At 37.5% G+C, this 26065-nt stretch overlaps 2 protein-coding genes across 5 annotated transcripts in view; both read left to right on the forward strand.

Annotated features, from left to right (window-relative positions):
• LOC143711947 (voltage-gated potassium channel subunit beta-2) overlaps positions 1 to 26065 on the forward strand; it is a 119114-nt gene that overhangs the window by 40857 nt on the left and 52192 nt on the right. For 2 of the 4 annotated variants that reach the window (XM_077204148.1, XM_077204149.1), the window contains 2 exons: positions 2589 to 2760; positions 7181 to 7222. In XM_077204148.1, the coding sequence (XP_077060263.1) occupies positions 2684 to 2760; positions 7181 to 7222 (119 nt within the window). In that variant the 5' untranslated portion in view covers positions 2589 to 2683. The remainder of the gene's footprint in view (positions 1 to 2588; positions 2761 to 7180; positions 7223 to 26065) is intronic. The other 2 variants (XM_077204150.1, XM_077204151.1) reach the window with 1 other exon arrangement.
• LOC143712069 (uncharacterized) lies at positions 17607 to 19789 on the forward strand. Its single transcript, XM_077204288.1, has 2 exons — positions 17607 to 17703; positions 19502 to 19789. Exons 1-2 carry the CDS (start codon positions 17680 to 17682, stop codon positions 19787 to 19789), a joined length of 312 nt encoding a protein of 103 aa, XP_077060403.1. The 5' UTR covers positions 17607 to 17679.

Below are 26065 nucleotides of genomic sequence, written 5' to 3' on the forward strand. Positions count from 1 at the left end.
GGACAGTCACCTTGATAAACAGTACAGAAGCACACAATAATGTGTTCTTTACGTCTCCTTTAGCAGCACTCGTGTAAGAGTAAGAAGTGCTGAAATGAGAGGTGGCCATATAGAATGCTGGTGTGTGTGTGTTAAATGCAAAGGTGTTTGTTAGAACCTCATAAGGGCCAATAAACTCCTCCAGTTTGGAAACAGGGCATTTCGCCCTCCTACCTGCCTGGCCCTGTGCGGAGGAAGCTGTTCGATGCACTCAAACGGTCACTGGAAACATGAAACAATTCTAAAGTTATTACAAGCCAGTCCCTCCAGAAAAACGCGATTATGCGATCGCATGATTTAGTGCATAATCAGCCAAAGTCCGCATACTAATGCAGGGGCCACATTTTTTTCAAATACGCCGTACTTTCGCCACATAAATTGCCGATTTCCGGGCAAAATATGTGGGGCTTGCATGATTTCATAATCCCCGCATTTTCGTTGCAAAAAAGTCACTATATATCTTAGCAGAAATTTGAAAAATGTTGCGTTTGCTTCACACAAGAGCAGCCATATCCCCCTGTTGCCATGGGAACGTTATGAAGTGATGTAATTACGCGACGTGAACATCATCGAAAAGCTGTAAAACAGGAGAACACTTTAATTTTTTATATTTTATTTATTCATTTTAACAGAAGTTGTAGCATATTCCTTTAGTAAAGCTACAGAACTTGTTTGACTCATCAATGTTTTGTAAGTTTGATGGTTTTATTTAAGTCAGAAATAAAACAAGATGAGAACTGAAATATTCCAGCACTTTCTGTGATGTAGTATGCTTGCTTATCATAGGAAGTAATAAGAAATGACTCTTTACATTAAGTTAGTAGCCTAGTGAGAACAGTGTGGCTGGGAATCACTTTTTTTTTTCTCTTTTTCATGAAACTGCAGTTTTTGCAAGTTCCTGCAGTTTTTGCAAGTTCCCGCAATTTCATCGCATAAAATTGCATAAATATCCCGCATATTCCATCGCATTTTTTAAGAAAACGGGCCGCATAATCAAGGATTTTTGCCCGCAACTATCACAAAACAACTCTGCGTTTTTCTGGAAGGACTGACAAACTGTTTTACTGATGTCTTTCCGCTGTTGAAACACTGATTGAGCGATTACACGAGATATAATACGTTTCAGTAAGTTGTACTGTATCTTTCAACATACCTTCAGATGTTCATTCATGTTTATTAGGAAGAGATGATCATGTTATCAAGAATTATTGACGACACTCTATATAACAAAGTATTTGCTGTTTATTATTTTTTCAATAAATTAGGCTATAATTTAATAATTATGTATGTAAACACTTCAATTGTTTCGAATATAAAATTTTGATCTTATTGGAAGTGGTGGTGTAGACCTGAAATAATAATGTAAATGCTTGAATCTGACATGTTCTTAGTATAATTTAAAAATACCTTGTGTGGACATGCTCAGTACCGTGATGCTTATGTTTACATGTTTTACTTCATATGAACGTGCGTATGTTTATTTACGCCTCATGTCTTATGAACTGGTTTTTGAAAGAGACTGAGTATTTACTAAACAGTTGCCAAAAACATTCATTCTGAAATTAATGTCAGCTTTCTTTCTTTTTTCCTCTGTATTACTTTCACTTCTCTCTTCTCTACTTTATACAGCCCTAGTTCCCTTTTTGTCTCTGTCTTACAACCATTATCTCTCTGACTCTCTCTCTGTCATTATCTTTCTGCCTTGCACTATGGGTACTTACTCTTAATGCAATAGGAACACAGTGTCTTTTAGAAGCACCGTAGCAAGGGCAGGACAGAAGGGTGTCAGAAAGCCGCCTGTCATTCACACTATCTGTAAGCCATGGATCTCACTTCATGTGTGTGCAACGCGTTAAGTAGTATGTTAAGACCACATAAGTGCTGATAATACAAACAAAACAACACTTTTTTGTAACTATTATGTTTTTGTTTGTTTTAAGAGTTACTCTGCTGTGAATGTGTAACTTTAACTAGGCCTACAATTGTTATATGAACAACCTAGTCAGTAATTGTACTGATTTAAGTATGCATAATACAATTTCTCGATGTAAATTACTATGAATTGAAGTTCAGTCGGATGTTAATTCATTAATTGCTTTAGTGGATTCAGTGACAAATTAGTTTGAATGATTCAAACTGATAACTTGGGAGTTTATGAATCTTTTTGACCATCATTTTTAAAAAAAATCATAATTTACATAATCTACATTGGTTCAATCTTTATACAACCTCAGTACTCAACTGCTAATGTAAATTCAAAAGCAGTAAATTCAGCAGCTCAGCATTGTGTTACACTATCATTTCTGTGTATTATGGGTTAGCTGCACAAACAAATTTCTTTGTTACGATCTCTTTTGGTGTATTGGCCATGTTCTACTCATCATCATCATCATCGTCATCATCATTTACCGTTGTGCATTATCGCCCTCTAGTGGTGTTAATGCATTCTTACAGTGCAATTGCAGCACTGCAGTGCTGCTCAGATTTGTGTTGTATATTAATGCACTCTAGCATTTGCTGAAACGTTCATCTGCGTTTGTGTTTTTCAGAGGTCCTGTAAGGTGAGAGACAGACGTGTCGGTTGACAGGAGAGAGAGAGAGACCCCTTGGCAGCCTGGCCACACCCCCCACTCTCCCGTTCCCCATGTATCCAGAATCGACCACAGACTCTCCCGCCCGCCTCTCGCTCAGACAGACAGGCTCCCCGGGCATGGTCTACAGGTTTGTACGCACTCTCACACACACATTCACACCTAAACAGCTGCTCTGAAGCCACAGAGGTGTTATTAACCTCAGATTGTGCTGTTGCATCGTTCATTTATGCTCATTTGTGTTTTAATTAATTTTTTGAGTCCATCCTCGCTGCATAAACCATAAACTCAGGGTCTGAAAAATTTGTAAAAACTTATAAATGTGTTAGAATAACAGTTTATTAGCACTTTTTAAACAAAAAATCTTTTGTAAAATTACACTACTGGTCAAAGGTTTGGGTTTTTTAAAAGATGTCTCTTGTGCTCACCATGGCTGCATTTATTTGATTTTAAATACAGTAAAAAAAGTAAAAAATATTGTTACAAATTAAAATGACTGTTCTGTTTTAATATTTTCAAAAAGTAATTTATTCATGTGATGCAAAGCTGAATTTTCAGCATCATTACTCCAGTCTTCAGTGTCACATGATCCCTCAGAAATCATTCTAATAAGATGATTTGCTGCTCAAAAAAACATTTCTGATTATTATCAATGTTGAAAACAGTTTCTGCTTCATATTTTGTGGTCATTTCTGTCAGGATCCTTTTATGAATAGAATGTTCAAAAGAACAACGTTTATTTAAAATAGAAATCATTTGTGACATTATAAATGTCTTTTTCACTTTTAAGAAATAATATGCATCTTTGCTGGATAAAAAGTATTAATTTCTTTTTTAAAAAATCTTCATGACCCTATACTTTTGAGCAGTAGTGTAAAGCATGGCTTTAAAGCATGACCAGTGTTGGACTTGTGTTTTTAATTAGCCTAATAAGTTTCCCTGGGTTAGATGGTATTATTTAAACAAACTTTCTGCACTTCATCAGGTTTATTTAAGTATTTATTTAATTTGCAAGTCACCAGAGCTTCAGACTCTCTCAGAAACTCTGTGTGTAGGACGCTCTGAGAAGTGTGACACAGGTCACACATTAATGCATGAAGTGTGAGTCTGTTTCATGTGTATCTAGCTCAAAGCTTTAGAGAGCAGATGAGAGTCTGAAAATGAGCCACACTGTAAAAGCACCTATTGATTATAAATAAAAGGTTTAAGACATGTTATCATGTCAGTCAATTCTTATATTGCCGCAGTACGGATAATCTTACGTCACCAGCCACATTAGTTGTATTACAGTGATCATTTGTAGAAAGATGCATTTGCACCATTCAAAATCTGCATTATCCCTGCTGCAGGGTCTGTGTATATGCAATTAATTATGTTCATCTAGCATACTGAGTGATTTAGGCTGCAGTTCTGCTGGGCTTCCCAATAGAAAGGGCGAGAGTGTTCAAGTGCTTTGCATAATGCCCAGCAGCCCACTTAATCAGAGCCCTGACTTCATTTCACCATTGCTGGAAACTTCCTGATGAGTGTGCTCTGATCTTCTGTGACTGCTAGTGTTTTCATTCCCCTCAGGTTTCTGTTTTGGTTTTGAACAGCAGGTGGTGCTGCAAGTTTGTTTCCACCTCAAGTGTAATTTCAAGCGTTCATTAAACTTTAAAGCTTTAAAGTCTTTTTAATGATTGTTAGCAGAAAATAATGTTTCTGACCAGACAAAATCCAAATTAGAGTGTTTGCAATAATCATTCAGTTTTCCATTACAGCTATTAATTTACAAATTTGAATTAATTATTCTCAATAATTCTTAGAATTTTGATGAAACCTAATGTTACCTAGTCAGAGAAAAATACCGTAAAATCAGCACAATTTGTTGTATGTTCACAAATAATGTTTACATTTGCAAGGCACAAAGCACATCTATATTATTAGCGAACATGTTAAATGTGACAGTTCAGAAACAGAAATAGTTTTTTAGTTAAAATGTGTTAGCTTTAAGGCCATTGGTATGCAAAGATACTCATAAACAAATAAAATCCCCTTTTAGAAAATGGAGCAAACATTAGTCACTATTAGACTAAAAAGTAGGGCTGAAACGATTGGTCGACATTGTCGACAAATATCTTTGTTGTCGAGACGTCATTTGATCCCACGTGACCTAATGTAAGGGCGTGCAATATCGCGATTTGACCGCTACGGCGCTGTAGAGCTAGAGTGTAATGCAGCCCTTACAAATGCTATTGGTAAAACAGCACGAATTATGACGGAGTGCAAACGAATCCGAACTAGCAAAGTTTGTTTGGGAAAGTTTCACAAAACTTCAAAATAAGAATGCTGTTGTGTGCAATTCATGCAAGGTGGAACTTGCTTTTCACGGGAGCACAACATGCACGTTGGAGCACCTACAGAGGAAACATCCCGGTGTTCCGGAAAATTGAGTTCCCCTGTTTCCCCTTCAGCGCGCATGCGCAACAGCAAGACGAAAATCATGATCTCACGTCATTATTCCGCGCAAGCTCCTTGTGCATCGCGGTGTTTTTACTTATTCTCCATCACAGTAATGTACATTTTACGCTGTTTGTTTGCTAATTAGCAATTACATGCAGGTTTTAAAGCATAGAATGTATATTTTCAGATGTTTATGGCTCAATCAGATGTAGATAACGTTACATCGTACTTGCTAATTCTAGTTATACGTTCTTTTTATTATTATTATTTTTATTACTGCGTGTGTGTCGTTTTGCTGAAGACATAAATAAACTATATTGCACTGCACAAATAAGTAATCTGTGTTGTTATTGTATTGATCAGTCTCTTAAAACCACAAAACCACTTTTTTGAGCCAGCGGGTAAAACGGTTCCCCCTGTGTGCTCAGTGTAAGAGACTGATCGATGGATGACAGTGTTTACACATGAAGATGACACTTAAATACATCACCAGCATCACTGCAGTGTGTTATGAATACTGAAAATGTAATATTGCAGGGGGGGGAACCACTTTTTCTGGGCCAGCGGGTAAAACGGTTCCCCCTGTGAGCTCAGTGTAAGAGACTGATCAATACAATAACAACACAGATTACTTATTTGTGCAGTGCAATATAGTTTATTTATGTCTTCAGCAAAACGACACACACGCAGTAATAAAAATAATAATAATAAAAAGAACGTATAACTAGAGTTAGCAAGTACGATGTAACGTTATCTACATCTGATTGAGCCATAAACATCTGAAAATATACATTCTATGCTTTAAAACCTGCATGTAATTGCTAATTAGCAAACAAACAGCGTAAAATGTACATTACTGTGATGGAGAATAAGTAAAAACACCGCGATGCACAAGGAGCTTGCGCGGAATAATGACGTGAGACCATGATTTTCGTCTTGCTGTTGCGCATGCGCGCTGAAGGGGAAACAGGGGAACTCAATTTTCCGGAACACCGGCACAAGAGGAGCCGGTGAGAATTGAGTGTTCTCCAGCTAGAGCTAACTAACTAGCGGTAAATCTCTTTATTAGAGAATCCAATACTACTAATATTAGTAATAATATTATCAATAAAAATATATTTACAGTAATGTGATGATTTATTTTGCATAAAATAAAGCTTGATCGAGCTTCGGAGTCAGGGCTGTTTTTATTATAGTAACACTATTAAGTATTATAGTCTTATCACTTGCCTCTATTTTGTTCCATAATCATGACTTGCAAAAGGAGATGTTAGGAAGAATATCATGGCAGTTACTTTTTCATACTGTAAATTAAAAGGTGAATGAGAACGTCTCTGTCAGCTCAATTGTCATGTAAAAAAAAAAAGATTGTAATTTTATACTTCTAATAATGGTTTGCAGATTAATATTTTACCATTCTTTGTGTCCTGAAGTAAATGTCCCTTTTTCTGTTTCAGTTCTAAGAAAAGCAGTGGGCCTATTAAACAATGCTTAGAGAGCATTTGTGTGTGATTTGAGTTGGACCGAAATCTGAAAACTTAAAGAGAATGACCTGTTTAGTAAGAATATGTATAACTCAATTTTTTAACCAATTGAAAAAACTGAATAATCGTTCCAAACTTACTGATTAGTCGGTGAAATAATCGACGATTAGTCGATTAATCGTTCCAATAATCGTTAGATTAATCGATTATCAAAATAATCGTTTGTTGCAGCCCTACTAAAAAGTAAAAAAAAAATATTTTAATTTAAGGGGAAAAATCAGTAATGGTTTTTGGATGAATCTTTTAACTGTCAGGTTTTTGCTGAATAACAAAAAATAGCATTGTGTTTTAATGTTGTAGTGTTCTTATTTTTGATGTCTGGCCATATTGTTCTTTCATTCTATAACTAAATGTCTCTATTTCTTTCTTTATATCAGTGTTGAATCTATTTCTCTGAGCTCATGTTCATATGTCACTGCTAAAGCTGATACTGCTCTTGTGTATATGTGCACGTGCATGTGTTTGTTTAATGGCCTCTCACTGTTCTTTCCCCTTTTGCCTGTAAGACTAAGCTTTCCTTTCGGTCTTGTCTCTCTCTCTCTTTCTCTTTCATGCTGCCCTCAGTGCGAGATATGGGAGCCCAAAACGGCAGCTGCAGTTTTACAGGTACCTCTTTTGTTTGCTGATTAATTAGCCATGGCCATCCGATACCGCATTCGTTTTCATCTGTTTTGGAAAGCACTTTCAAGTCATGGGTTCATTCCTAGTTTAGCTGCTCCTGATGTGATTATGTCATTATACTTTTGAAAGCGCAAGGGAATATTATTCATAGTACACGTGACTACAATGTTATTTGCTTGTAATGTTTAACAGCGGATAAATAATAAATGCGACATGTATTGTAGAATTACAGTGGGATGAATTGAGACTAACTGGTGCTTAATATTGTTGTATACTTGTAAAAAGGGATAGTTTACATTCAGTGGGAATATCTAATCTCACTTGTAATCTGTGTATGTGTTTGAGTTGTATACCAGTCTACAGTACAGTGGTGTGTGTCAGAATAACGCTCACTAAGTAGTGTCCCTAACACAAAGCTCTTAGATTTAATTTCACTCCATGTAGAATTAAAACAGTGTTGCAGGTAAGTCATGGAGTTCAGGTTTCCTTGGCTGTGGAACACTTCTGAAACTCAAAGCACGACAAACACGAGCCCAGAGAAGCAGTGAATGTTCAGTAATCTCATATGAGGAATCACATTTCATCCCAAATTCACACTTGGTTAGATATTTATGCTGGTGTGTGTTTTCTATTTAAACGTATTCTAGCCTATTTATTTTCTTGGCTTTACCAACACTTGTAGAGTGTGGTCATTTTATTCTGTGCACTTTACAGGCTGTGTTATTTGGCAGAACAATTATTATAGGTTCAACAATAAAAATATTTTTTTTAGTTGAACATGTTCTGTGAATATTGTAGTGAGTGGAAACATCTTAAAGTTTTTTTTTTTTCAGGAACTATTTTATTTTCAGCAAAAACATTTTTTTAAATATGCCAGCAATGAATATTAATAAGTAGATTTTTTTAATTAGTTTGTTTGCCAAAAAAAGAAAACTGGTCAAACCAAATCATTTCTTAGTTTTTTGTTATAATAAGATTACTATATCCGGGAATCATTTACCTTTCCATTAAAGCTATTAATTCATGCACTTGAACCAATTTTAATTCATTCTTCATAGTAATTCTTGCAATTTGGCAAAACCTAATGTTAACTAGCAAGAAACAATTACTGTAAAATCAGCAGAATTTACAACTGTTTAATGCAACAAAGAATACCAAATGATTACATTTGTAAGGCATAAAAACACATTTACATGATTAGCGAACATGGCGTATAAGAAATCGCCCAAAACACTGACACTGTCGCTGGGCCATCTTTCTTGAGCCCTGAGCCAAAATCCATTGAACTTATTTGATTGTATTTTTAAGATTTTCACACTAATTCACTAACTTAGTTTGCATGCTTCAAACGCAAACTGTTCTGAAACCAGATCTAGAGTTGCATGTATACATAACGTTCCAGCCTTTATGACGTCTGAAAAAGCTGTACGAACACAATAATGGAGTCGATTTTTTTGAAGTTACATATGTAACAACCTCCCTGCTGTTGGTATGAGCTCACCTGAAAGCAATCGCTTTATGCAGCAGCTGCTTTACGTGATCAGATTGAACGCATCCCTTTTACCCTCATCTGCAGTGCACTTTTCTGCCTGTTTTAGTGAGGGATCATATTTTTATGGGTTAAAAAAAGGAGTTGTTTTGCTGATGGGTTCTTAAAACCCCTGACTCCGTAGCTCTGAGGCTAATGAGCACTATATTGAATTTTGATTTCACAGCCTTTCACATTTTTGTCCTTTTAAGCTCAAAGTCTTTTAACGTCGCATCACACAGATCCGCTTGACAGGAATTGATCACCATGTTTCACCCTAACACACAGAGTGATGGGAAAGAAAGATGACCTCATTTCAATCATTATTGTAGTGTGTTAATGGTTACTTTTTTGTAGGTTTTAGTTGTATGTTTTAATTGTGTTGTGTTATGATATGTGTCTCTTTTTTTAATGTATTTAATGTGTATAGCACTCCTACAATTAACGCACTACTGCGTTGGGGATAATATTGTGACTAGTTCTTCTTTGAGAACTGAGATTGCACTGTGTTTTAACAGATTCAGTAAGTAAACTGGCTGTAACACTTTGCTCTGTGGGATTTACTGCAGTCCTCCCTTTTAAATGGCACACCCCTCATTGCAGCACATAATGCAGTGACTTCAATGCAGTGTTTTGAGGTCTGAAAAATACCAATCTGAACGAACACTAACCTAGATAAAAATAAATGCTGTAGTTTAATGTTCATATCTAAATATAATTCATTATATTATTATAATAAAAATAAAATAAAATATTGTTGATTTGTTTTTTAGTGTTATTGCATTAACTCTCTGAGGTCTGAGGCGGTTTCTGGGTCCTGGATGTGTTCTGACATGCTCTGACATTTGTGCTTATTTCTGTTACTTGTGACATTTTCATGGCTAAAGTCTTATTACATTGTATTCAGCACAAACTCTGCTACAGTAATATGTCAGCAGCATGTATGTAAAAGTTTGGAGTTTTAAGATAATAATGTTTATGCGTGGTTTGTGAAAAAACAAAAAACAAATGTCACTGAAATAAGGTCATAAAACCCATAGTGATTATTTCTTCACAAGACTTTTGAAAATTGTATCACGTAGCCAAGAATATTTGCTCCAAAACTATGTGAAAATCCTCCTGCATACTCATTTAGATAAGACAATATATTGATGTAAAATTTGTATGACGTGTTTTGTGTGAGAAAGCTTTATGGGAGGAGGCGTGATCTCTCATTAATATGAATGCATTTTACACTTGAGAAAGACAAAGACCCTCCCCTAATGGCCCTATCAGGTGCTAACAGGCCCAATCATTATGAGGAGCCTTGCACAAAGAATGAGGAGAAATTAAAAAAAGAATGGCTTTTAGATTGTCTGGATTTATTTACAACACAACATAATCCAAAGATACACAACAAAGGAAGAAAGCACATTAGTAAACGCACTGATCTAAAGAAAAAGACTTAAACAGTCACACACCTTTGTGCCATTCCTGAAACATAGTAGCCTACATACCTGTCATGTCCAAGGTGTTTGACTTTTCATTTTACCATGTTCATGTACAGAGACTCATGTGAATGTTGAAGTCAGCAGGACTCATCCAGTGGCATCTGGTCCCTTTCTAAAAAATAAATAAATAAACACCTGTAAACATGTTGATATCAAGACAAAATATAGGGCTGCACGATTCTGGGAATACATTTTAGATATTATATATATATATATACTAGTGGTGGGCCGTTATCGGCGTTAACGTGCTGCGTTGACGTGAGACTCTTATCGGGCGGAAAAAAAAATGTCGCCGTTAATCTATTCTCAAAGTTGGGTTGGTAGCTGAGCTGGGTCTATACTACGCAAGCTATGATGACTTTCACCTTGATATTTTAGAGCTGATGTATACCTAGCCGAATTGCACTGTAGGGGGTAGGGATGGGAATTGAAAACCGGTTCCACTCGAAAACCGGTTCTAAGTTTTACGAACCATTGATATTGTACGCCCTCGACATTAACAATTCCTCTTATCGATGCTCCTGCTCCGAGTCCCAGCCATAATATACACATACAGACCGCAAACTCAACTTTCCCTGTTGTCCTTTATCGGGCACCATAGCGTGACGTCCTATACGCATCTGTGCGTCATTCGTGATGTCAAAGCGATTTGAGCAGAGGAGGTAAGCATGGAGTGTAAAGGACGATCTAAAGCTTGGCTTTATTTTACTATACGAGACAAATTAAGCTGTTTCCTGTTTGCATAAACAGGGTTTTTCCTGCATTAAATTCGGTGAGTAATGTAGATGAACTTCTGCGCTTGTGACAGGGCACATGTTTAACAGAGAGAGAGAGAGAGAGAGACCTGGTCTCGCGCGCGCACTCTCTCACTTCGGAGCCAGGCGAAAGTGTAAACAAGACATCACCATCTCCACACTAAGCGCTGTCTTGCTCTCTCTCCCTCGCACATATTAACCCAAATAAATCGACACGATGTTATAAAGGTCGGAAGACCAAAGTTTCATGTGGAGCATTCAGAGATTTTGTTTTCCTGAATTACCGCTGGGTGTGAATTGTGCTAAAATAAGTTACCTTATTTTCTCTGAAAAGCGTTCCACACATTCAGCTGACAGTCTCAAGTACCACCTAAACGCAAAGCATCCCTTAGCTAATGCGGTAGATGCCGGGCCTAGCACTGATGTAATGTTTGAGTGCAACCGAGGCAAGCCCGTCAGCACAGCTCTATCAGTTAGATGTAAAGATGTATCCAATAGTAAACACAAGAACATCTGATTGAACTTGATTTATTTTCATCACCAATTATCATAGTAGAACAGCTTTCTCAAGCAGTTTGTGATGCATTTTGGAAACAGGAGATGAGCCCCTGGTCTAATGCGCCACCTGGCTTGAGAAACCTGTTCTCAAAGACTTAGGCCTACTTTTAGTCATTATTTGGGTAGCACACATATTCTGAATGCCTTCTACAGAATTCAAATGAGCCATTTTAATCTAGATTAATCTAGATTAATTCCAAGATTACAGTGAGATTAATCTAGATTAAAAAAATTAATCTATGCCCACCACTAATATACAGTATACACACCCACTGCCGTTCAAAAGTTTGGGGTCGGTATGATTTTTAATGTCAAAAATACATTAAATGCTCAAATTTATGCTCAAAAATGTATGCTCAAAAAGGCTGCATTTATTTGATTAAAAATACAAAACAAACCCAGTAATATTGTGAAATAATATTTCAATGTAAATCAGCTGTTTTCTTTGTAAATATATAGTAAAGTGTAATTTATTCATGTGATCAAAGCTGAATTTTCAGCATCATTACTCCAGTGTTCAGTGTCACATGATCCTTCAGAAATCAGTATAATATAATGATTTGATGCTCAAGAAACATTTTTCATTATCATCAATGTTGAAAACAGTTATTTACATTTTTATTTCAGGATTCTTTGATGAATAGAAAGTTCAAAAGAGGAGCATTTATCTGAAATAGAATCTTTTGTAACATTAAACACTACCGTTCAAAACTTTGGGGTCAGTAAGAATTTTTATTTTATTTTTTGGGGGAAATAAATAAAATGGATCAATACTTTTATTCATCAAGGAGGAATTAAATTGATCAAAAGTGACAGTAAAGACATTTATAATATTACAAAAGATTCTATTTCAAATAAATGCTGTTGTTTTTAACTTTGTTCATCAAAGAATTCTAAAAAAAAAAAAAAGGTACACAACTGTTTTCAACATTGATAATAATCATAAATGTTTCTTGAGCATCACATTATCATATTATACTGATTTCTGAAGTATCATGTGACACTGAAGACTGAAGTAATGATGCTGAAAATTCAGCTTTGATCACAGGAATAAATTAAGCTTTTTACTATATATTCACATAGAAAACAGCTGTTTTACATTGAAATAATATTTCACAATATAACTGGGTTTGTTTTGTATTTTTAATCAAATAAATACAGCCTTGGTGAGCATAAGGGACTTTTAAAAACATTAAAAATCTTACCAACCCCAAACTTTTGAACGGCAGTGTATATATGTATATGTATTTTGTAAATATATATACGAACACCTAGTTTGTTGTGCCTTGTATATAGGCATGTGTAGGGCTGCATAAAATAATAACAATAGCCTAGATAGCAGGCAGCCTATAAATCGTTAAAAATGATCACTTCAGTAACACTACACTAGACAAACATATATTGTTTATCATATGTTACTTCAAATATTTCTATTCGTTATGAAATGAGATGAGTTTTGCGTGAAGCCTAATGTGTGGTGTGTTTTGCTTTTCAAACACACAGCGTAACTCAGACCCAAACTCACCGCGTGCATCGATCAAGCCGCTCCAAACTATGAAACATTATTGTTACATTATACATCTACGTTTGAGCAGATATCCACAAACACAGTTTTAACAGTAAACACAGGTCTAAACATTAAAATATTCACCATATTAGAATAAACACTCATACTAGTATACTTGTATCTCATTTCATAACATTTTAGGCTGGCACCAGTTTAGTAGCTACAATGTAAAGTTTATGCAACAATAAAAAACTTACTATTATGTCTCTTACCTTAGAAATTGTTCTCATAATCAAAACGTCTTCTTCTTAGGTAAATCCAAGGTAAATCCACAGCACAGTCTTCCAAACTGATGAAAAGTAGAGAAATACTGGAGTCGCTGATCCTTTGTTTCGAGCTGATGAGGGCGTTAACAATTCTGCGTTCCTTCACGTGGATCATTTGCATGTGAACAGCTCACGCTTGTGGGGGTGTGGTCAAATAATAGTTAATGTGCTCGGGCTGGAGAAACTACATGTCGTTGCTTTCATACGGATTTCTTAAACCGAGAATATTTGTTTTTGATATGGTTTACTTCATTTAAAAAATGAGACTTCAAGCTTTGTAAAGACATTACTTTGATGTGTGGGTGGCAAGTATTGGCTGAGTTACAGATAATTTTCTGTCGGGTTTCAGAATGAACTTCACATTTAGAGAGAAGACCGAACGTGCATCATGTTTTTTTTCTTTATTTTACGAAAAACACAGCTTTTTGTTTTTATTATTAGTTTAGACAAAAAAAAAAGAAGACATTTAACAGTTTTTAATGATGTATAACACTTGCCTGTATGACAAAAATCGACTAAGTTATTTGAGTTTCTTTTGCACTGATAAGAAAAAAATTAGCCTATCGCGGGCGCGATAGCCGACCCCAGGGGGTTAACTATATGTGACCAGTCACGGAAACTAGGGACACAAGTCGGTTCTGGGGCATTTTGAGTTATTCATAGATTCTGAGAGTGTAATATCCAAGCTTTCCAACGATGTGTAACATGTGGAAGTCTGATAATATTTGGAGAAGTTGTGGCCATTTTAAAGTAGGCACTTAAAAAAGCTCAAAGAGGAGAAAACGAGCTCTAAAAGATTGTGCAGTTCTCACCTGTCTCTGCTGCTGGGGGTGACAATAGGGCTCATTTACATCTCATTTAGATAAGCCATACCCCCTGTAAAGCTCCTCCATGTGCTTTACAGCTTTTTTTACACTTTGAATGAGTGCACTTCTGCCGCACTAGGCGAAAAACAATTGTGCTGCCCCTCTATTTGCAACGTACCAGCAACAACACACAAAGACCAATAATGCCATATAGCCTGCATATAACGCGAAACCAGCAACAACACATAAAGACCAATATGCCATATACATATAACGCAAAACCAGCAACAACACACAAATACCAATATGCCATATAGCCTGCATATAACGCAAAACCAGCAACAACACACAAAGGCCAATATGCCATATACATACAGTATAACGCAAAACCAGCAACAACACACAAAGACCAATATGCCATATACATATAACGCAAAACCAACAACAACAAACAAAGGCCAATAAGCCATAGGCCTACATATAGCGCAAATAGTACGCAACGCTCGTGTGCCCAAAATGTCAACAATATTAAAGTTTATGTAGGAGGCAAATGCCTGCTGGCATTTTTCTTTAAGCAGTCATTTCTGCAATTTTCCAAATAATCACATTTCACCTCCTCAAATTACTGTTGCAAATCTCTTTACACCACTTTCTTATGTGCGTATACACACACAAATGAAATGTCCGCAAGCACATTATATCATCAGCAGGTTCAGCATCTTAAATAACGACTAAAGAGCAAATGAAGCTTAACTTACATTTCAGAAACACGCACGGCAGGCCTTCATCGCAGCAGCAAAGGTCTTAACTGCATCCTCTATTTCGATTCTCCGTCACATATGAAACAGCCAGCCACCGCTGTCAGCGAGCCGAGCCGCCGTATTGAAGCACTGAGGGCGAGCGCGCTGCGCCCATACCTCCGGTTCAGTTTCCCGAGCCCACGAAGTGCGGCGAAAACATTTTCGGTGTAACTGCCAGACGGTTCATCTCGTCTGCGACAATCTTTGCGGCATCCATCTTCATTGAATTTTGATATCAGAGAGAGCTGGCCAGAGCACAGCATAATAAGTAGCCATGTGGTTGACTTGGAGGGCGGGGGCAAAAGCGCCGGGTTATTCAGTATGGAAGTACACACAGACAATGACACGCCACGCCCCTACTGCATGCTAGAATCTTCGAAAACAAGCCGATTTCAACCTCAAAATGTTAGCTTTTAAATATACCAATACTGCTATCTCAAACATGGAGAGGCTTCTTCGTGATTTCAATTAACAGATTCTCCAAAAAATTGAAAATCACCAATTTTGAAAAAAAACTCTTCTTTCTCATTTTGCTCGAAAGTTGTGCTGCCGACTTGTGTCCCTGGTTTCTGTGACGGGTCACATATGTTATGTTAACCTATATAACCTTTCTATAAAGCCTTTAAAAAAACAAAATACTACAATCTGTGCATAGCACTACCTCTCTGGAAACAGTGAGAAAAACAAAAACACATAGTCCACTTAAAAGTCCTGATAAGTCCAAATCAATGCAAAGACAATACTGCATTTCTAATAAAAGATGTACGTTGGCATATATCTGCATATAATGTGGAAGACTCATTGAGTTAACAAGTTGATATATATTCTAGCTCTTTATGAGTAGGGCTTCACCGATACCGATACCAGTACTCAGGTGTCTATCCGATACTGTACTCATAATCGTAAAACTACCCCAATGCAACCGCACCTGATATCCCTTTAAGGAGCCGTTCACATATCGTATCTAAAAACGCGTGGAGAGCGCGGCCGCACCGTTTCCGTAAAATATTTCTCCTTTCCACAAGCGCTAGGACTCCCGTGGCGTCTGTCATTGCTAGACAACCATAAACACAGGTGCGCCTGGAAAAACGAGGGCCTACATTTGAAATGACGAATTTGCACGCACAAAAAACGCGATATGTGAACGACAACGGGCCATTATGGCAACCTGACATTAGCCTAACCTCTCGTCAGTTGAGCAGGTAGTCGGAGGACAAGTAATGTCAGCCGTTTAGAGATATTTTAAGAAAAGCGATGATGATAAAAGTAGAGCAGACTGCAAACTATGCTCTGCTAAATTGTCAAGAGGAGGGGTGAGAAATAGCTCCTTTAACACAAGCAATTTGATTTTACAAGTTGTATAGGCCTATTTACTTTGTTACAGTCAGAAAGTGAAAAACATCTGATGAAAATAAAACATTGTTAGAAAAACTTTAATGGTATTATTAAGTACTCATATTGGTACTTGGTATCGGCAAGTACCCAAATGTAAGTACTTGTACACTTGTACTTGGTCTGAAAAAAAGTGGTATCGGTGCATCCCTATTTATGAGTATTGAATCTGGTGATTTCCGGTTAGTGGGCTTCATTGATTTTCAGGATGAATGTTTTAACATTGGCTGTTGAACTTCTCTTTCACTTTCATTTAGGCCATTAAAGATGGATGTGCAAGTATCATTTCATGTTGAGGTTAAAGTGGCTGTCATATGTGTGAACGGTGATGATTGTGGTTTTATAGTCGTTTACTTTTTGTGGAAAAATGCATATTGTCTGTCATTGTGTCTGTTTTGTACTTAATGCACTTTAGTTATCCGGAAATAGTGCTGAGGTCCAACTAATACTTAAGTATATTGGATTGTGCTAAAGTGTAACTATTGCATGCACTTTAGGTACACTTTAAATATCTTGCATTTACAGTGGTCATACTATCCTTATTAATAGTGATATTAAAACACATTTTAGGCTTAATATTAAGAAATGTGCATTGTGCAATAAATAGGTACTCCAAATAAAGTTGAATTAAAATATTTATATCAGTAAGTCTCAAGCGATATGTCAGTAAATATGTTAATGGCTTTGTAGTATACTTAAACAGATTTTAAATACATTTTGGTATAGGTTTTTTCACTAGGGGAGATTTGGGATCTAGTCAGTGAAGAGCCATTTGGACATTAATGTTTTTATTATATTTCTTGGATGAGTTCTTTTTCTGTACAGTCTAATGTTGAATATTTATACCTGGCATATTCATTTTTGCTAAAATGTGCTGCTTTTGATTTTTACACTGATACGGCTGTGTCTGTGTTTTTCTGAAGATCCACACACTCACACTGGCATTATTAGTGCACTAAAATGCCTTTATCTATTATCACATGTGGAACAACAGTCAAAAGCTTTTAGTGCAAAAGCTTCTGTGAATAATTTAGACCAGATATTATTTGCTGCGGTTAGCAGAAACAAATTGCTACCCCCTCGAATGACATAAATGGATTTCCTTCATGGAGTCGGCTGGAGTAAAAGGCGGGATGGGGGTTGGAGGATGAGGGCGATGTTCTCTTTTCTTCACTAATTGGTTTAGATGCTGGTATGTAAGACACACCCAGTTTGGGTGGATCGCTGGATTGCTGGCAGCTGAGTTTAAAAGGGCAGATTGACATTCATATGTCTTGTTCATGAGCCGATCTCCAAGACCTCGGGTAAGTTTTTGCGCTTATTCTGTCTCTGGTGAGACTGCCCACCTGTGTGTATGTGTCGGTCTTTTTTAAGGTGTTATTCTGCACGATGTCCTGTATAATAACAGGGACTGCATGGGTGCACCCCTTTAATTTTCATCCCGTACCTTCTTTTGCATTATGCTTCAAATGGCTACACCGGTTATTATAGCATAACACGTTGTACATGCAATAGCTGTACTACTAGATGTAGACTTTTAGTTCAGAGGATGTTTTTTTTAGTTGCAATTTTTGTTTGAGTGTAGCTCTTTGCGTATGGAGGATCACTACTCTGCAGTAGTTGAGTGGTTTTTGCAGCACTGTACATCATTCAGTCAAGATTCATAGGATCAATACAGGCTTATGATAAAGAACATTCTGCACTGTGTACTATGGAGACGTTGGCAAGTTTTTGGTGGTAGACAGTTTTGCAAAGGGGCAAGAAAACCGATATCTGACACATATATATATATACATACTTTATATTACATTATGCAATCCAGTTCAAGTTGTTCACACGAAGAGCAATTAAATCTTTGGATTTTGCCTAGTCTCTGTTCTTTTGACTGATAGCAGATGTTACTACTTGACTGCAGTATCTGTATCACAGTTATTTTTCTTGCTATTATAATATTTAGAAATATTTTGAATTAGGTTTTAGTTGTATATTTTCAGTTATTAAAATTTTTGTTGAAGTTTTAGTAATTTTGTTATGTGCTTTGTCATTTAAACAAAAATCATATTCTTATTTGCTTTAAATGTATTTTTATTTCAGTTTTATTCATTTTAGTGCTTAAACTTTATTTCAGTTAGTTGCCAAGACAATATTTCTGATATTCATTTAAGTTTTTCATCTTATATTTAGATTTTTATTTCACCTTTATTTCAATTAACAAAAACTATTTTTAATAGTTCTAGTTTTACTTAACAGTAACAACACTTAATCAGGTGATTGATCACAACAATGGTTTTTACTCTACTTGGTAGTTACTGCATACCTCGAAACGCTGCCAGTGTAAATGTGTCTGTGTACCAAAATACAGCACCAAAAGCTCAAAACTCTTTTTATTAACCACTTGAATGTTTTACATTTTTATTGGTACATTTTTTTTTCAGCTGATTGCTTTGAATGATTGGTCTAATCTTGAAAATGTAGAATAACAGAAAAACAAACTAATTCAGAGCTGTTGCATCCTGGCAGTACAACAAGTTTTAAGTGAATCACTTTCCCTGGATACACATGAATGGTGTCAGTTCCCTCCCAGACGACCTGCAATGCATGTCTGTACATCGCATGTCCAGTCTAGACTGATGGATTACTTGCATGTGCCTAATGTGTGTGTTTATATGCCCTCTGGTGTTTCTTCTTACCTGAGGCTCATAGCACCTGCCTGTACCCACCTGAGTCTTGCTCCTGTGCCATTTTATTGGTCAGGAAAGAGGCGGGACCGTCTCTGATTACAAGACGCATGGCCAGAGTTCTCTGCCACTGATAGCACAGACCTGTTTTGTTCCCTCCTCACCTGTGCTATTTAAGGCGATGCCTCAACCCAGCTCTCGGCTCAGTCTTGGTCCCAGTTTCCCAAGCCTGCTTGTGCTTGGTGCGTGTGTGTGCATGAGTGTGTATAACTGGTGGCAGAATCAGACAGGTGCGAGAGCGTCTGTGAAAAGTGTGTGAGAGTGGGGTGGTAGGGGACAGGGCGTAATCATGTTTGCGGGTGGTGGGTATGCGGGGGGGACCGTTGGGCGCCGGAAATCCACTCTCCCTTCCGAAAACCTGCAGATCCCCAAACCGGCGGGGGCGAGCGGCGTGCGTAAGAGCAGTAGTTGCAGCAGCGGAGGCAAGATGTTGTCCATGTCCTACAGCGAGAGTATTCGGAGCGGCATAAGCCGCTACCACTCGGACCAAGGTCTGAACCAGCCACCGAGGCAGACGGACCAGGCCGAACTCCAGCGGCTCAGGGAGCAAAGAGTCGCTGCCCAGATCAAGAACATGGAAGACTTCCTCAAGATGAATGGCCTGGCGCTGGAGGAGTGTGTATCGTACCAGACGGGCATGAAGTACAGGTAAGAAAGAAACAACGTAAGCCGTTGTGTCCACTGGAATTTGTGGTCATTCAGACAGCGTAGTATCATATCGAAGTGCGTATTGAGCTTTTTTCTGACTCTTTTTGTTTGGCACTTGATGGGACCGATTTACTGTCAGGAAGTTGTTCTGCTTGTGTCCCGGTGTAAACACGGTAAACTTGTAGGCTGTTTATGGTTGCCCAGCAACTTTGCAACTTGGTGCGGTATATATGTGTGGTCACAGGTATATTCACAAGTTTGCAACAGCCTTAAAATGGCTTGGAGCATATTTGCAATGCATTACTGTTGTGAGGTGTTTGTTTCTAATAAAAGTTTTACATATACAACAGAATATTTCTATTTAGCTTGTTTTAGTAATTCTAGTATTTCTTCAAACTTATTTTATTTCAGTTAGTTGCCATTGCCTATTTCTGCTTCAAAATGGCTCGGAAGATAATTGTAATGTATTCCTGGTTTTTGAATTTATAGAAAAAGTTATATAGTTTTCATATAGATTTTGGCCATACTGCCTAATACTTAAATGTCCAAACTGAAACTTTCAGCATTAAGTCCAAAGCAGAACTCTGCCTCACTGTGACTTTGGTGACTGTGGTCCATTTGCTCGTCTCAATGCGAGCAGCCAGGGTTTATTTTCATCAACTAGGTCGCTGGCATATTTGCCCAACAATGAGGGAAGGGCATATCAATCTCTGAGGCGAGGTAGAGGAAAAAGTGCCCAGAGAGAGCATCATCTCAGCATGTGGCAAGATTGTCTTCCGTATTACAAGACTGATGGATTCTCAGCATCCTTGCTTCGGGTTAGGAAATTTATATGGATCTGTGTCAGCTCCCTGTTGCAGAAAAACTTCAGAGTTTTAGTTTTTACTCATGCAGAATCATTGACAAGTGATGTTGCAGTATCCATGCATGCATCAGGTAAAAACAGTACTTTTGGCATGATCTGTTGAGTTGTTATGCAATGGATAGTGTTGTCATGTGCTGGTGTTTAGCCGTCTGGTGTTGTGTATCAGGGACAGCAGTCGGTCAGCGTGTCTATTGTGCTTTACTGTAACGCTCGCTCAGCGGACCGTTAACATCTGATCTGGTATCAGTTCTGAAAGTGGGGCTCGCATTACAAGGCATATGTTGGTTCCCCCAACATATTAACAACAATGGGTCATAGAGCACATACACATGATGAAAATTAGTGCAATTGACAAAAAACACAATTATCTCTATTGCACCTCCAAGGCCAGTGTCTTTTTGGCTGAAATGCAGTGGTTTCAGGGCTCGAATTTTGGCACATGATTGCTGGTATTACACATAACTTTACTCATTCCTGCAGGTTTCACACTTAAAAGGCGGGAAATTCCCACAAACATTTATTCAATAAGCTTGTTGGTTGAATGAGTAAATGAATCCACACAGATTATCAGATCAAATCAGTAATTGGAAAACTTTGTGAGACATAATTTCACAAACAGTGAGAGTGATTCAGCGTTACCGCGTCTTCTCTCTTGCTTTCAAAATGCACACATAGCTTCACATCAACACATCGTCTGTTCAAGCGAGCTGCACGCTGTGATATAAGACTTTTGCTAGTGTTTTGGGACAGAATTTTCATCGTTACTTAAGTTTATCATATGCACAACGTTTCAATTTTATTCAAGCAATTTTAAATCATTCAGTAGTACTCGCCTCTCTGATGCTGTTTTTGAGTGTCAGCCAACTTACTTTTTTCAGTGTGTTCCGCACCGTTGGTACAAGTTGGACGCCGCTAGTTTTTTGGGGGGGCTGATTCAGCATGTAGAATCGCTGCTGAGAGAGAGACAACTCTGATTGGCTGTTCAGCTTAGTGAATGAGTCAGTGCAAAAGAATAGTGGCAAAATAGCAAGCAAAGAAGTCAAAACGGTACAGATAGAAGGCTGTTCTAATTTTACATCATCTTACCTGAGTGTTCCTGGGCAAATATTTTAATATTAACATGAGCGGAGTGGAATACACAAAGTGACCAGCAGGATTAATATTCAAACAGTAACCACGCGCTGCTTTGTTTAAGGTTTCTGTATCTGCAGCATCGGTTTCTCTTTTTGAATGTCGAATATAAATGGATATATCTGCATAAATAGACAGTCGTCTCATTTACACGCAGGTGCAGAATGTGCATGCTAGTTGACAGTCGGCTGTAGTTCTCTCGGTGTGTTCAAGTGAGGCAACAACACAGTCGGCTTTCATCAGCGCTAGTTCTTTACCGTTGGTTTGGTGTATCCCTCTCCTATGAGTCATCTAATGCTGCGCTCACACCGGACACGGATAGCGCGTCAAATTCGCGTCTACCGCGTCTAGTTTGACGCTTGACCACTTTGTGTTAATTTGCGTGTCAGGAGTGAAACTGACACGCGTAAAACAGGGTTTCCGTTGTCCGGTAATTACTGGACATTGGTCGGGGAAAAAATTAAATGTCCAACAAAATTAAATCTCTCCGGTCAAATTGTCCGATTAAAATTGTCTAATAATCCCTCCCCCTAACACAATCTGAATTTGAGAATAAGCCTAAAATGTATAAAGCAAAAATACACCGACCTTTGGCTATGTTATAAATATAAAGGAACAGGCTCTACTGTTTGAAAGTTATGAAACAACATCGCATGCTGCATTTCAAATAAAGCGCACGCCTAAAACGGCTGTAATATAGACCTAAACAGCGAACGATTGAGTGAGACGTTTCAAATATGGCCAGGCCCAGGAAGACTAGCCTTAAAAGCTTTTTTCAGAGGCCAGACGATGGTGAATCAGGAACATCTCATTATAGCCTATAGATCAGTGGTTCTAATCCGCGCACTCGTAGGCCTACAGTTTATTTTTCTCTCATCAAAACTGAATAGCCTATATGTTCATCAGTGCATGGTTACAGTCTATATCCAGCAGGGACACCTTTGTGTGCATTTTATTTTGTGATTTCACCGGAATGAATAGAGAGTCTCCGCAACGGCGATAGATTGAAACGCGCGTCCGAGTGAAGATTGCGCAACTCGCGCAGCGCGTCGTCCATGCAACTGATAGCAGCGGACACGAGCGCTCAGCTTGATTTAAAAACAACCGATTTTAGCGCTAGATCTCTTATTTAATAGCGAACTAAATTAATAATCTGCTAGTTAACTGGAGATGTTTTATTTATTTGTATTAGGTACATCCGTACCTCAATGTTTCAAAAAGTGAATGTGTGTGAAACGTGTGTGTGACGCCAATCGGACGTTAATGTTTTTCTCCGTCTATTTGAAAGTTAAGCTAATAATAACATGTTGCATTCTATGTGGCCTTATTATTTCATTTTTTAATTTACATAGACTGCCTCCATTTTCCTTAACTTGACTAATTAAGAGGCGATATATGACCGGCATCAAAATGTCCGTAAAACGAAACCTCTGCCGGTCACTTTGACCGGCACCATTTTTTTTCTAGCGGAAACTCTGGCGTAAAAACAAAAGTTTGAAGCGAAATTTACGCGCGTTGCGCGCGTCAGAATCGAAACCCGTTGGCGGCCATCTTTTTTATGTTGATCGAGCATTCATCGAGAGAGTCACCGCTCTGTATTTGCTCTGGAGAGCAGAACGGCGGCGTAGGGGTAATCGTCGCCCTATTTGTGTCCACCAGACCCTTCGAAGGCGAACCCAGTGTGGCGAGTTTCACCATTAGCTCGCTCCAGGAGCTGCGCCTGGATGACGGCGGCTTTCAGCGGTACTTCCGCCTGTCCCGCGGCCAGCTTGATGACCTGTTGTCCCGCATCGGAGCGAGGATCACCCTCGCCCTAATCCACCTAATCTGTCATTTATTTTTGTTTTGATGATAAATGAAGCCAGCCTCCAAAAGTGATTAATCTGTCCTGTGATTTTTCTCTCTCTCACACACAACACTGTCCAGACACTAACTTATGCAGTATGTTGGTTGTCTTTACATTATAATAATATTTCATATAATCTAGATATGGAATAAATAGCATTCAATACAAAATGAATATGTCTCATATATTGAAATCAAGTTTTATGTGATAAAATATTTGCTTTGTTGTGCATTAGAACCACAGTCATATTACAAAATAATTTATTGAACCATCCAGATACTTCAACACGTGACAGCAGCAAGCAGCTAGGCTCCTGATTGGTTAACGCGGCGCGAATTGACGCAAAAGTTCAGATTTTTCAACTCGGGCGGCAGACGCGAATTCGCGTCAAACGCGTGAATGCACAAATAGCACTAACTCAATCATTCGCGCTTAACGAGCCATACGCTCAATTCGCGCGAACTTGACGCACGAATGAGGCGGATTCGCGTCTACCGCGCCGCGCTCTACGCCTCATTCGCGCCGCAGGAATTTTTTACGCGCGTAACGCGTCTTTGCATTGACTTAACATTGAAATCACTCGCGCCTGACGCGCTATTTGCGTCCGGTGTGAATGCAGCATAAGAGGGGAATTCCTCCCCATTTTCAATAATGAAATTCAGGCACTGGGCTGTTAGGGCTGTCGGGATAAATCTTGTATTGATGATAGCTAGAGATATCGTCAAAGCATCAGCTATTTAGAGGATTTGGCATTTCCAATTAATGTATTAAATTATTATTAAATTAATATTAAAATTATATATTTCATAGTGCATCACCTCATAACCGAACGTGCTATAGGGATAATAAAAGATTAGATAGATTAGCTTATTTCTCATTGAAAATGTTTTGAAAACATTTATTACATATTATTCAATGAATTATGTAATTAAAATAAAAAATTAAAATTAAAAAAAATAGTAGCGGCCTATTATAGGTCTGAACACTTCAGTAATCAGTCATCAATGAAATTAACCCTCTGGGGTCTAAGGTGTTTTTGGGGTCCTTGAGATGTTTTGATATGCCCTGACATTTGTGCTTTTTTCTGTTGCTTATAAACATATTAATGGGAAAGTTGTCATTGTACTCTATTTAGCACAAACAGGGCTACCATAATATGTGAGCAACATGTATGTTTGTATTTTTGAAGGAATATTGTTTATGCATGGTTATTGGAAAAACTAAAACTTAAAGCCTCTGAAATAAGTCCACAAAACACATACTAAATATGTGTCCACAATACGTTTGACAATTGGATGTTGTCGCCTAGAATTTTTGCTTCAAAATGATCTGAAAATCATCCTGCCTAATCATTGACATAAAACAATACATTGATTTAAATTTTATAAGACACTTTTTTTTTGGAAAGGCAATATGCGTGGAGGCGTGTTCACACCTGAGAAGACAATGGCCGGATAATGAGCCGTATAATGCTTTGCATATTAATGAGCCTTTCACACATGGTGTGTCACTGGGTACCAAAAAATGCAAGGACAAAAGAAATTATATATATATATATATATTACAATTGGAAATTGTAACCAATTACAAATAGGTTACAATTAAAACAACAATTACAATTTTAACAATATTTTAAGTGTATTCTTCCTATGTAAAAAGTATACATTTTATCATACGTATTTAAAAAGGTAAGGATTCATTAGTTTAAATATTGGAACAAACACTATAATTACATCTTAGTTGACAATTCAATATACCTAATTTATTTTTGACAAAAATCATACTATAGTATATTTAACATATGAGCAGAAATTGGCAAACAAAAGCTTACCTATTTAATGTGGCAGTAGACTTTTTTTTACAGTCAAAACTTTATAATCTATCCAAACCTAATCAACGAAATCTTGTCTAAACAATCATATTTAGTCTGTAACATATCGTGTTTATGATATACTGGCATATACATGTTCATTTGCGGTTTGTTGGTTATACAGACATTTTATTTCAACATATTTCAGTCTTTTTTTACTAATCTCAGTAGGCTATAGCAATATAGTTTGGATGTGTTCATGTAAAAATAACATGTTTACTAATGTAGGTGCGAGAGTGAATGAATGACACAGACACGCGCTGTATAACTGTAGTAAAAAACAGCGCGCGCACGCCTGTTCTGTTCAGTCATCATTCACACACAGAGACGCAATTCATATTTAAACAGTCTTTTTGCGGTTTACAGTCAGACACTATTCAATATCGCGATTAGAACAAAGCACTTAAAAATAAATGACTTGCTACATCAGCTGGATGCGTTGCTCCTCAAAATGAAACTACCAGCACTTCTGGTACATTTTCCAGGATTATTAGATAGTATTATTCCTCACAGCGTAGCAAGACGAGGTAAAGGCAAGATTCTTTATAAACATGTGTTTTATAATCCA

This window comes from Siphateles boraxobius, unplaced genomic scaffold (assembly GCF_051911475.1).
Source record: "Siphateles boraxobius isolate OS27281-9 unplaced genomic scaffold, OSU_SipBor_1 5, whole genome shotgun sequence".
Taxonomy (NCBI): Eukaryota; Metazoa; Chordata; class Actinopteri; order Cypriniformes; family Leuciscidae; genus Siphateles; species Siphateles boraxobius.

Coding starts and splice junctions, on each gene's coding strand:
- LOC143712069 (XM_077204288.1), top strand. CDS start 17,680: ATGAGCCGATCTCCAAGACCTCGG. Junction 17,704..19,501: donor GCCGATCTCCAAGACCTCGG/GTAAGTTTTTGC, acceptor GAAAACCTGCAG/ATCCCCAAACCGGCGGGGGC.